Here is a 13,419-nt window from a genome sequence, read left to right on the forward strand (position 1 = left end):
TCCCTGATCTGAACAGCCTAACCTTCTCTACCATCCTCTCCAGTTCATCCCTGATCTGAACAGCACAACCTTCTCTACCATCCTCTCCAGTTCATCCCTGATCTGAACAGCCCAACCTTCTCTACCATCCTCTCCAGTTCATCCCTGACCACAATAGCCCAACCTTCTCTACCATCCCCTCCAGTTCATTCCTGATCTGAACAGCCCAACCTTCTCTACCATCCCCTCCAGTTCATCCCTGACCACAATAGCCCAACCTTCTCTACCATCCCCTCCAGTTCATCCCTGATCTGAACAGCCCAACCTTCTCTACCATCCCCTCCAGTTCATCCCTGACCACAATAGCCCAACCTTCTCTACCATCCCCTCCAGTTCATCCCTGATCTGAACAGCCCAACCTTCTCTACCATCCCCTCCAGTTCATCCCTGACCACAATAGCCCAACCTTCTCTACCATCCCCTCCAGTTCATCCCTGATCTGAACAGCCCAACCTTCTCTACCATCCTCTCCAGTTCATCCCTGATCTGAACAGCCCAACCTTCTGTACCATCCCCTCCAGTTCATCCCTGACCACAATAGCCCAACCTTCTCTACCATCCTCTCCAGTTCATCCCTGATCTGAACAGCCCAACCTTCTCTACCATCCTCTCCAGTTCATCCCTGACCACAATAGCCCAACCTTCTCTACCATCCTCTCCAGTTCATCCCTGACCATAATAGCCTAACCTTCTCTACCATCCTCTCCAGTTCATCCCTGATCTGAACAGCCCAACCTTCTGTACCATCCCCTCCAGTTCATCCCTGACCATCCTTCTCTACCATCCTCTCCAGTTCATCCCTGATCTGAACAGCCCAACCTTCTCTACCATCCCCTCCAGTTCATCCCTGACCACAATAGCCCAACCTTCTCTACCATCCTCTCCAGTTCATCCCTGACCACAATAGCCCAACCTTCTCTACCATCCCCTCCAGTTCATCCCTGATCTGAACAGCCCAACCTTCTCTACCATCCTCTCCAGTTCATCCCTGACCATCCTTCTCTACCATCCTCTCCAGTTCATCCCTGATCTGAACAGCCCAACCTTCTCTACCATCCTCTCCAGTTCATCCCTGACCATCCTTCTCTACCATCCTCTCCAGTTCATCCCTGATCTGAACAGCCCAACCTTCTCTACCATCCCCTCCAGTTCATCCCTGACCACAATAGCCCAACCTTCTCTACCATCCCCTCCAGTTCATCCCTGATCTGAACAGCACAACCTTCTCTACCATCCCCTCCAGTTCATCCCTGACCACAATAGCCCAACCTTCTCTACCATCCCCTCCAGTTCATCCCTGACCACAATAGCCCAACCTTCTCTACCATCCTCTCCAGTTCATCCCTGACCATAATAGCCTAACCTTCTCTACCATCCCCTCCAGTTCATCCCTGATCTGAACAGCACAACCTTCTCTACCATCCCCTCCAGTTCATCCCTGACCACAATAGCCCAACCTTCTCTACCATCCTCTCCAGTTCATCCCTGACCATAATAGCCTAACCTTCTCTACCATCCTCTCCAGTTCATCCCTGATCTGAACAGCACAACCTTCTCTACCATCCTCTCCAGTTCATCCCTGATCTGAACAGCCCAACCTTCTCTACCATCCTCTCCAGTTCATCCCTGACCACAATAGCCCAACCTTCTCTACCATCCCCTCCAGTTCATCCCTGATCTGAACAGCCCAACCTTCTCTACCATCCTCTCCAGTTCATCCCTGACCATAATAGCCTAACCTTCTCTACCATCCTCTCCAGTTCATCCCTGATCTGAACAGCCTAACCTTCTCTACCATCCTCTCCAGTTCATCCCTGATCTGAACAGCACAACCTTCTCTACCATCCTCTCCAGTTCATCCCTGATCTGAACAGCCCAACCTTCTCTACCATCCTCTCCAGTTCATCCCTGACCACAATAGCCCAACCTTCTCTACCATCCCCTCCAGTTCATTCCTGATCTGAACAGCCCAACCTTCTCTACCATCCCCTCCAGTTCATCCCTGACCACAATAGCCCAACCTTCTCTACCATCCCCTCCAGTTCATCCCTGATCTGAACAGCCCAACCTTCTCTACCATCCCCTCCAGTTCATCCCTGACCACAATAGCCCAACCTTCTCTACCATCCCCTCCAGTTCATCCCTGATCTGAACAGCCCAACCTTCTCTACCATCCCCTCCAGTTCATCCCTGACCACAATAGCCCAACCTTCTCTACCATCCCCTCCAGTTCATCCCTGATCTGAACAGCCCAACCTTCTCTACCATCCTCTCCAGTTCATCCCTGATCTGAACAGCACAACCTTCTCTACCATCCCCTCCAGTTCATCCCTGATCTGAACAGCACAACCTTCTCTACCATTGTCTCTGGTTCTCTTTCTAGGCACCATCACTCCCTGAGCTCCTGGTCACTAACCCTCATGCCACTGAAAGATCACGGGAAACAGGAACATTTGATGGCTTTGGGCCTGTATCCCATATTCCATAATTTAAAGTTTGTCCTCCTTATGGTAACTTCTAATATCACTATTGTCCCTTAATATCTTCTCCACCCTCCTCTCATTCAATCATTCCACCCCTTTTCCAGTCACAGACCTTCCTGCTTCCATCTGCAACTTCAATTTCCTCTCTATCTCTAACTTCTCCATGTTCTGATGAGAATTCATCTACTTGAAATGGTCACTCTATTTTGCTCTCCACAGATGCTGACTGACCTGTTGACTTTTTCAGTTTTCACTTCAGATATCCAACACTGCTGTTCAGATTCAGATTTATTAATCGCACATATTTGGGAATATACAGTGAAATGCAGCGTTTGTTTTAACAACCAGCACAACCTAAGGATGTGCTGGGGCAACTTGCATATGTTACCACACATTCTGGCATCAGTTTAGCATACCCACAATGCTTGGTGGGACACAACAAGCAACAAAACAACAACAGCAAAACAAGTCCCTTTCCTCCCTCCCACCCATGCACACACATGAACTGTCCTCCAACTCCAGGACAGTTCCTCAGGCTTTGGTCATCGGGTTTCTAGATTTCCAATTGTCCACCAGCTTGATCTTTAGTATTGACCTCCAGACCAGTTGATGATGAGACCTCTGGGCATGCCGTCTGACCGACCCTCTTGCCTTCTGTTTGCATGGAACCATCCAAACTTGGGCAGCCTGGCATATCCACGGATACAGTATTTAGAAATTCAGTTATGACCGTGAGGTGGTGGGGGTGGGGGGGGAGGGTGGTAGGAGGAGGATTTGTCCCATCGTGCTGTGGAGATGTGGTCTGAACCACCAGTTGTTGTACTTGTGCCCACTTCTCCATTCTCAAACATCTCTGTATGTTGGCCTCTGGGTGGAGGCCTGAACAGTGATGTCTTCAGGAGGGAGGGCAAGGGAAGAGTAAGGGGTCAAAGGCAGGAAGCTCAGGGACCTGGTTTCTCCCCTGCTCAAGAGTCACCTGATGTAAATGGCAGGTGGTCAGGGTGGGAATGTGGGTGCTTCCTCTTCCTCTCCACCCTGGTGGTGCTGCAGAAGCTGTCTCATAATAGGTAAAATGGCTTATTGTTGTTACATATACTGACGTTCAGTGTCCTTGTCCTGGATACTGTCCATAAGGATGTGATCGTTGCATGGTGCATTGAGGTTTAACAAGGTAAAACAATAACAGAATGCGGAATAGAGTGTGACAGTTACAGAGACAGTGCAGTGCAGGCAGACAATAGCGTGCAAGGTCATAATGAGACAGATTGCGTTGGGTCTGAGGCAGTGAGCAGTACAGACAGAGTCCATGGAGGGGAGGCTGGTTTCTGTGATGCGCTGAGTTGTCTTTGCAAGATTATGACAAAGGCTGGGTCTCCTTCCCTGTACTGGAGGCTGAGGTGAGGTGGGGGGGGGTTCACAGGACTGTGTACGGTTTTGACAGGGTGGATGTTGTGGATGTGATTTCGCTGTGGGAGGGACAAAACAAGAGGACTAAGTCCATTGGAAACTAGCCTCTCCTCTGCCTCTGTCTACTCTTACCCGTTTGTACCATCAGGCTCAAGGACAGCTTCTATGCCGCTGTTATGCAATTATTGAACGGTTTTTTAGTACGATAAGGTCGATTCTTGACCTCACAGTCTGTCTCGTTATGTTCTTATTATGCACTGCACTTCCTCTGTAACACTTTATTCTGCATTCTGTTTTTGTTTTGCTATCTAATGTATGGAATGATGTGTGTGGATAGCATCTTCTTGCTGTATCTCAGAACATGTGACCATAATGACAACCAGGAGTACACCCGATTGGCATGCAGCAATGTCGCTTTTGGCGGGACTGTGTCCAAAGGTTCAGGAGTCAGCTGGATGAAAGGTGACAGGGATGGGAAGAATTGGAGGTTAGTAAGGAGCTAAAACCCCAGAACAGTACAGATGGGCCTTTTTCGGAACAGTGCATCATTCCTGTTCGTATCCTTGCAGGTGAAGTGGGCTCTCAAAGGTGGGGAGGGGAGTCTTCAACTTAGACAAGCTATGTCCTTATGGGCAAAAAGGACCTTCACCCTTCCTTCTAGTTGCTTGATCACACACTGTTGCAGCTGGAAGTGGTTCATTCAGAACGAAACTATAACCATGCAGAACCAAGAGGCAGAAAGCTAATTACGGTTCTGACCACCACAGAGTGAGAGCAGAGTCCAGACATGTAGCAGACGGGCTCCTGGCTGCGGCAGGAAACTGACGGAGGGGAGGTGGTCTCCAGGAGCACGGGGAGGGGGCATCCAGTGGAGTGTTGTTGGTGTTCAGGGGACAGTCTGCGTCCCAGTCTCACTTTCCAGAAACCGAAAGAGGATCCGGAGACCAATTGGTTCCTCATGATGTGGATGAAATGAGCTTGAGAGTGGCAGCACTGTGACATTAACCAAGTGGGAGTAACACAGGAACTTCCCACAACCTCGTACTGAGCTCTGTAATAACACATAAGACAGGCCATTTGTCCCACAATGTTATACTGGTCTTGATGCTAATTTATACTAAATGTCCCCTCATTCCCTTCATTTTAAGGACTAAGATCAAATTTATTTGCCATATGCATTTACATGTATTAAGAATTTGATGTGGTGTGCTTGTGTGATATGCAATAAAACATAACATTCAACAATTATGAAGAATGATATAAAAATAATTAACTGTTAATCTTCTGTATGCCCTTCATGGGAGGCTCATCCACAAGATGAAGATGCATGGGGTCTGCGGTGAATTGGCCATTTGGGTTCAGAACTGGCTTGCCCTCAGATGTCAGGGTAGTAGTTAAAAGGACCTATTCTAGCTGGAGGACAATGATCAGTAGAGTTCCACAGGGATCTGTATTGGGACCTCTGCTGTTTGAGGTATATAAATGACCCATTATATGAAGGATGTTTGAGGTTTATCAGGATGTTGCCTGGAATAGAGGCTATGTGCTATAACACGAGGCTGGACAAACTTGGGTTGTTTTCTTTGGAGTGGCGAAGGCTGAGGGGAGATCTGATAGAGGTTTATAAGATTATGAGAGGCAGAGATAGAGTAGGCAGACAGTACCTTTTTTTGAAGAGTTGAAATATCTGATACCAACCAAGTTGGTGACGGCGACCAATGGCAATGTTTTGTAGACAGCTCATAAAACTGGTAGATGCTCCATATACATACTTTTCTGAACCATGATCTCTGCAGTCTGTAGCCTGTAATTTCCCTTTTAATGATGTTCTTTTGAACTGACTAAATGTTCTGGCACTTTTGCAATCACCTGGGGGATTTGGCAAACTAGACTGACACAAGAATGTGAGGAAAATGGAAGGATACGGACAATGTGTAGACAGAAGGGAATAGTTTGGTTAACCAGTTGATTACTAATTTATTTGGTTCAGCATAACATTGTAGTGTTCTGTGTTCTATAACATTAGAAGTATGGATATGGAATGAAATGTGCATAAATACCTATCTAACAGCATGCATTTACAATGTAAACAGCAGTATAAAAAATGTGTTTACAGTGCAGTTCAGTGACGGGGATAATAGATAGAGGGGGGTGGAGAGAGGCTAACTATAATTGTTGATCAGATTAACTGCTTGGGAGAAGAACCTTTTTAGGATGGTGTGAAGGTTTTGTTTTAGTAGCTCTATAGCACTTTCTAGAAGGGAGATTTTATTTAGAAACACATTCATGTGTCTGCCTAAAAGCCTCTAAAACTCCCTGAAATTGCCTGTTTCCACTACTGACCCTGGTAACCCATTCCATTAAAAAAAAATCTTGCCCCTCAAACCACCATTAAACTTGTACCCCTCCAACCTTAAAAGCACATTCTCTGGTGATTGACATTTTGCCCTGGGAAAACATTCTGACACTTATCCTCTTGTAATGTTAAAAACCTCTGTCAGATCTCCCCAGCTCCGACATTTTAGGGAGAACAATTCACGTTTGTCCAATCTTTTGCAGTTTATAATTCCGTAATCCTGGCAGCTTCCTAGCTCTATTTTAGAGCTACAGCACTGTAACGAGCCCTTCTGGCCCTGTTACACCCCGTGACCAATTAACCTACACACCTGTACACCTTGGGACAGTGGAGGAAACACGAGCACCCAGAGGAAACCCACAGAGTCAAGGGGAGAATATACAACTTCCTCCCAGACTAGCAGCAGGACTGAACCGGTGTTGTAATAGTGTAGGGTAATGTAATTGGGAGAAATGTACATATTTTATTCCTGATGCCATGACTGCCCAGTCAGCCTCTGAACAGCTTCCCCCACCCTCAGTAAATTCAGTTCCTTTTCACCTATTCCTACCTCCCAACATGGTGTACAGCATCTTATGGTTCCTGTTGACCTATATTCAGCCTTGTTTGTTTTCATCCACCATGATGCACTCTAACATCCCCTTAGGCCCCCTTATAAATCTGTGTTTTGGAAAGGGGTGAAAAGACTTTTATCATTGATAAGAGGGATATACCTGAATGTATTACAGTAGATTGTCTTAAACTGGCCCACCAAGATTTGGTGTATTCTGCCATGCCCCTGGTGTCACGACGTGGCTGTAAGTGTGTCAACCTTGGACGAGCCACCCACAGAACACAGGACCCAAGCTGGGTGGCTTGTCTGAACTTCAGAAAGGCCCACAATGCCAGTTTCAGTGAGTTCTGGCGGGGGGGGGGGGGGGTACTGTGTAGGGTAACATAATTGGAAGAAGTGTACGTAATTCACAACAACCGACATGAGTTGTGGTTTCACTTTAAGAGGCTGGTCTGACCTGTTGAAGTTTTTTATGCAAAGAGTTTTAGCATGCTTTTGTATGTAGGCTTTGCAGTTCAATAAAAGGTGTTGAGGTTTCATTAAACACAAAATTCCTCAGTTCATTTTATTTACGAAAACCTACAATAGTGTTACACTAACTGCTCTGCCTCTGTACTGCCTCTCTTATACGTTTTCTGTAGTCTTCACAGCTTTCCTATAATGGACGGACCGTACAATATGCTAAGTATGGTCTGACTAAAGTTTCAGATGGTGCTAGTGAATCTCAGCAACTTCTGGCTGGTGGCTGATGAAACAAGGAAAACAGCTAAACACTTTGTTAACAATCACTCATTTTCCGGTAAATGATCATCACAAGCAATAGCCTATAACTTCCCTTTGGACCTGAAGGCAATTCAATGTGGCAGGACTGAGGCGAGGCAGCAGGCCTGTTGCTGAGAGCGAGGTTCGATCGGTTTTAAGTGCCAGGCTGAATCGGAAAGGTCGGGTACAGGTTGAAGTGGAAAGGTTGGGTACAGCCTGATTCACAAAGATCAGGTACAGGCTGAGTTTGAGCCAGCGGGGTCCAGGCCCTAGAGCTTATTGCAGTGGATGATGATTTAGATGCCACGTCAGATTGAAAAGGTCAGGGTATTGAGGCCTGAGGTGAGGGATGGGCTGGTTTAACTCGCTGCTCTTTGACATTTACTTGGCCCTGCACTGAACTAGGTGTCTCGGACTCTTTGTGGACTTCAGTTCAGAATGCTGTTTGCCTACGGTTATTGTTTGTAATATTGGTTTTTTTTTGCTCTCTGCACATTGGGATGTTTGATGGTAATGTTTTGGGGGTTATTTTGGGTTTCTTTGTTTTGTGGCTGCCTGTTAGGAGATGAATCTCAAGGTTGTAAATTTTAATAATAGATGTACTTTGAACAGATAAAACTCCATACTGACATACTCAGCACCCCTTCCAGTGAAGCCACACATACCATACACTTGCGTAGTCACTTCCAGAGAACCTGACCCCTAGATCCCTCTATAAGCTGTGTTGAGCAACAGCTACCTTTACATAGCCTCTAATTGTACACCAGGCCTCCCCTACACTATAACTCCATCCACCAAAACAGACCCCAGTGCCTGCCCAATGGAGAGCTGGTCACAGAATTCGTTGTTCCATCTACATGGATCCCAATATCCCTTGTTCTGTTTTGCCCCTCCTCCCCCCCCCCCCCCCCACCCCGTGAGACTGCATTACAGGACAGATGTGATCCTGATATTGTGACTTCGATTCTTCATTAAAGATCCAGTAGCACAGCCAATCACCCCCGTGTGTGTATGTGTGTGTGTGAGGGGTGATGAGGGAATTGCCGTAAGGAGGTGTTGCCGATGGGCTGTCATAGAGGATGGGGTGATGAGGGAGTGTCACTGTGTGAGTGGGCAGTACGAAAGGAATGCTCTGTCTACTTCATCAGAAACAGATCTTTATAGTTATTTTATTGGCTTTAAATCACCATGGAACTCTCTGGGGACATACAAGTTGCTCTAGAAATGTGCACATTGACACCTGGTGTGGACTCAGATGAGAAGGGAACTCAGTGCGGAGCATACCTCTGAATTCCCAGTCAGTAAGACGTTTGTTGTTTTGGATCAGGTACTGTAGGAATCCATCAAATGCTGACGCGTCACCTTTGGACACCACTTCGAACAGCCAATGTCGGTCGTACAGACCGGGCACTGAATTCCACTCTTTGCCCTTGTCCAAATCCAGGGACTGGCTCCTGATAACAACAAGCAATGTTTTATAAAACTGGCTTCTGGTCCAGCAACCCCTCAGTGCTTTTAAATATTACCTTTGCTTTCAAATCCCTGCGTGATAAATCAGTAAAAATGTAGTGATTCACTTTGAAAGCTCAAACTTGAAGGCAGAGTTCCCTGATGAATTCCCTCATCCAACACCCCTGGCAATGATGTACCTAGCAGCACCCTCTCCAAAGCTTCCACGTCCTTCCTATAATGAGGCGACCAGAACTAAACACAATATTCCAAGTGTGGTCTAACCCAGAGTTTTATGGAGCTGCAACATTACTTTGCGGCTCTTGAACCCAATCCTCGAGCTAATGAAGGCCAACACACCATATGCCTTCTTAACCGCCCTGTCAACTTCAGCATCTTCTCTGTGGGGTCTGAGGATATGGACCTGAAGTTCCTTCTGATACACAAACAGGGGCGGCACATTAGTGTAATGGTTAACTCAACGTTCTACGGTACCTGTGACCTGGGTTCAATTCCTGCTGCTGTCTGTAAGGAGTTTGCACATATCCCTGTGACTGCGTGGGTTTCCTCTAGGTGCTCCAGATTCCTCCCACAGTCCAAAGATATATCAGTTTGTAGATTGATTGGTCATTGTAAATTGTCCTGTGATTAGGCTAGGGTTAAATCGGGGTTAAACCGTGCTGGATAGCACGGCTCAAAGAGTTTATTCTGTAATGCATGTCAATAAATAAATAAAAGGTGTTGGCTGCACACGCACTCAAAATAATGAATAAACTCAGCATCTTTGCAGAGGAATAACCTATCTTTTGGGCTAAGGACCTGCATCAAGACTGGAAAGGAAAGGGGAAGAAGCCAGAATAAGAAGGTGGTGGGGTAGGGGGAGGAGTAAAAGCTGGAAGGTGATAGGTGAGACCAGGTGAGCGGGAAGGTCGGTGGGTGAGTGGGGGAGGGGGAAGAAGAAAGAAGATGGGAGGTGATGGGTGGAAGAGGGAAAGAAGGAATTGGATATTTTTACTTCGAATACTTTGTACTAAAATAGACTTTGTTTTCTGTTCTAATTCTATTTTTTCCTGTGTTTAATTTGTCTTTCTTATGAATGTTGTCTCTACTGAGCATCTTCGATCAATAACCATAAATTAGTTATATAAAACCCTTCATAGACACAAGAGATTCTGCTGTAACTCCAGAGCAACATAAGCGAAATGCTGGAGGAACTCTGCAGGTTGGGCAACATCTAAGGAGGTAAGTACACAGTCAACATTTGGGCTTTTCACTACTGTATCTCAGTTTGTGTGACAATTATAAGCCATTAAACTAACTGGTGATCTCATTCTCCTCTGTTGTTGGTAAAACCCTGCCCATTTTTAACTTAAACCAGGATGAGGGAATGTATCACTTCCCTCCTAGCTGCTCTGTATTGGCTTCCTGTATTTCTTAGAATTGATTTTAAAGTTCTCTTTCTGTTTTTAAAACTCTTAATGATCTGGGACCAGAATAAGTCACTGAATCACTTTTGTTTTTTAATCCTGCTCAACCCTCGGGTCTTCTTGCACTGGTCACTTCACTGGTCCACTGGACCCTCTGCAATTTGCCTATCGCCACTATAGATCTAAGGCAGGTGCATTCTCAATGGTTCTTCACACAGCCTTAGATCAGCTGGTCAATACAAATGCCCATGTCAGGAAGCCGTTCGTTAACTATTGCTTAGCGTTTAACAGCATCATTCCCACAGTCTTGATCAATAAGCTACAGATCCTGGGCCTCAGTACCTCCCTCTGCAACTGGATCCTCGACTTCCTAATCAGAAGACCACAGTCTGTGTGGATTGGAATGACATCTCCATTGCATGGACAACACTGGTGCACCTAAGGGATGTGTGCTTAGCCCACTGCTCTACTCTCTCTATACCTATGACAGTGTGGCTAGGTATAACTCAAATACCTAAATTTGCTGACAATACAATCATTGTTGGTAGAATCTCAGATGGAGATGAGAGGGCATACAGGAGCGAGATATGCCAGCTATTTGAGTGGTGTCACAGCAACAACCTTGCACTCAATGTCAGTAAGTCGAAAGAGCTGATTAAGGAAGGACAGGACAAGGGAACATGAACCAATCCTGATAGAAGGATCAGAAGTGGAGAGAGTGAGCAGTTTCAAGTTCCTGGGTGTCAAGATCTCTGAGGATCTAACCTGGTCCCAGCATATCAATACAGCTATAAAGAAGGCAAGGCCACGGTTATGTTTCATTAGGAGTTTGAAGAGATTTGGTTTGTTAACTGAAACACTGGAAAACTTCCATAGGTGTACCTTGGGAAGTCTTCTGACAGGTTGCATCATTACTTGAAATTATATTGTCTGTGTGAAAAGGGCTCTATAAATAAATTGAGTCCTGATGAAGGGTCTCGGCCCGAAACGTCGACTGTACTACCTCCTATAGATGCTCCCTGGCCTGCTGCATTCCACCAGCATTTTGTGTGTGTTGCTATAAATAAATTAGTATTTTTATTTTCTCTCAGCTCAAGCTAGTAAGTCCTGAGGGATTGGGCATGGCCAAGCACACTCATTTCTCAATTGCTGGGAACTTTTGGACTATTCTAGTGGCTTTCTGGAGATTTGCATTGATATTATTGTGTAGCCTTAATTGTTTAATGCTGTTGCGTAGTGACTGTGGGATGATACCAGTTGTAGATATTATTATTGGGACAATGTATACCCAAAGTATACGTTGTCCAAAGTCTTTCAATTTCCTCTTTTAATTCAGCCTATTTCTGGTGTTTTGCACTTACTGATTCCTGCATGTTATGTGCTTTGGGAATGGCTATATCTGTTAAGAAAGTTGTCCTTGCTTGTTTATCCTGTATTACTATGGATTGTTCTATCTGTAATAAGGGATTGGTGGTAATATAATTTGTGGGATTCTGACTCTAAACCTCGATGAGGCTTGTATTTACAGTGAGGGATAGTGTCCTTTATTATTATATTACTACTTACTTTTCCATCTTCTGGTGTGATCGGACAGTTGTTTTCTGTGACATTTGAACACCTTTTGGGTAAAAGGAGTCCATGGGCACCTTGGTTTTCGAGCCATCATTCTCACGGAAGTGATACTGATGAGCTGCCCTCTTCTGACGTTTAGTGATGCCCTTGGCCACTGCGGACTGCCCCAGGGAGGAGCAGGAATCGCCCAGCTCTTCATCGTCAATGAAAACCTCGTCTGTGTCAGCGCTGAGTGTGATTTCAGCAGTGGTGTCATTCTCACTGGCTAGGCGCTTCATCCCAGTGCCACGGGTTCACTGATGTATGTAATGGTAGCAGGAATAGAGAGGGGGCGTTTCTATCAGATGATTTGTAAAAGAAAAACAAGAAGCAAAACAGTAAACTCAATTAAAACACGTACTGGAAAATCAAACTCAATAACACTGCACAGTATCGTATAGCCATGACAGTGCCAGTGACCCAGGTTCAATTCCCACCACTGTTCACAAGGTGTTTGTATGCTCTCCCGTGACCTTCTGCATTTCCCTGAGGTGCTGTGGTTTCTTCCTGCATTCCAAAGCTGTATGGGTCAGTAGGTTAACTGGTCACAAGGATGTAACTGGGCTGTGAAGGCTCGTTGGGCTGGAAGAGTCTGTTACCGTGCTGAATGTCTAATTAAACACCCAGTTGGTTCATGTATAGAAGTTTTTATATGACTTGTCATTGCATCTAGTATCCAGCACTGATCTACACAACACCTGTCCATCTCCGAAGTGTATTTTGCTGGAAATCAACTGAAGTTGCCGATGAAACTCTAGAACACTGAGGGACATGGGACATCCCAAAGGGTGACAAACCAAAATGCCTGTGGTATTGATGGACAGTGGAATGGGTTCATTAAAGGCTTGGTCCAGGGGAGGGTTTGTGGAGGCTTCACTTATTTATTTAGAGATACAGCAAAGAACAGATCCTTCTAACCAACGAGCCTACCAGCCAGCAACCCTGCGATTAACCCTAGTCTAATCACAGAACAATTTACAATGACCAGATAACCTACTCACTGGTACATCTTTGGAATGTGGAGCAAACTGGAGCACCCAGAGAAATCCCACGCAGTCACGGGAACAATGTAAAAAAAACTCCTTACGGGCGGCAGTGGAATTGAAATGGGAACTCTGATCCTCCGAGCTGCAGTAGTGTGGGGTTAACCGCTAGGTTACCATGGCAGCTTACAAAAGGAGGTGTCTGTGGCGAGAGGAGTCATGGCTGAGGCTGGACCCATGATTCTGAGGTAAGTAAAGTATTGTTTGCGAGTTGCCTTGAGTCAGCTGACTGGCAATGCAGAGCAGGACAAAACAGGAAAAGCTTTGTGTGACTGAGAGAATCTCAAAG

General features: G+C 45.8%; 1 protein-coding gene across 2 annotated transcripts in view; it reads right to left on the minus strand.

Moving 5' to 3' along the window:
• trpv1 (transient receptor potential cation channel, subfamily V, member 1) overlaps positions 1-13,419 on the minus strand; it is a 54,311-nt gene that overhangs the window by 33,303 nt on the left and 7,589 nt on the right. For both annotated transcript variants that reach the window (XM_059973688.1, XM_059973687.1), the window contains exons 2-3: positions 12,043-12,385; positions 8,885-9,054 (exon numbers count right to left, since the gene is read on the minus strand). In XM_059973688.1, coding sequence (XP_059829671.1) covers positions 8,885-9,054; positions 12,043-12,326 — 454 coding nt within the window. In that variant the 5' untranslated portion in view covers positions 12,327-12,385. The remainder of the gene's footprint in view (positions 1-8,884; positions 9,055-12,042; positions 12,386-13,419) is intronic.

This window comes from Hypanus sabinus, chromosome 6 (assembly GCF_030144855.1).
Source record: "Hypanus sabinus isolate sHypSab1 chromosome 6, sHypSab1.hap1, whole genome shotgun sequence".
NCBI lineage: Eukaryota > Metazoa > Chordata > Chondrichthyes > Myliobatiformes > Dasyatidae > Hypanus > Hypanus sabinus.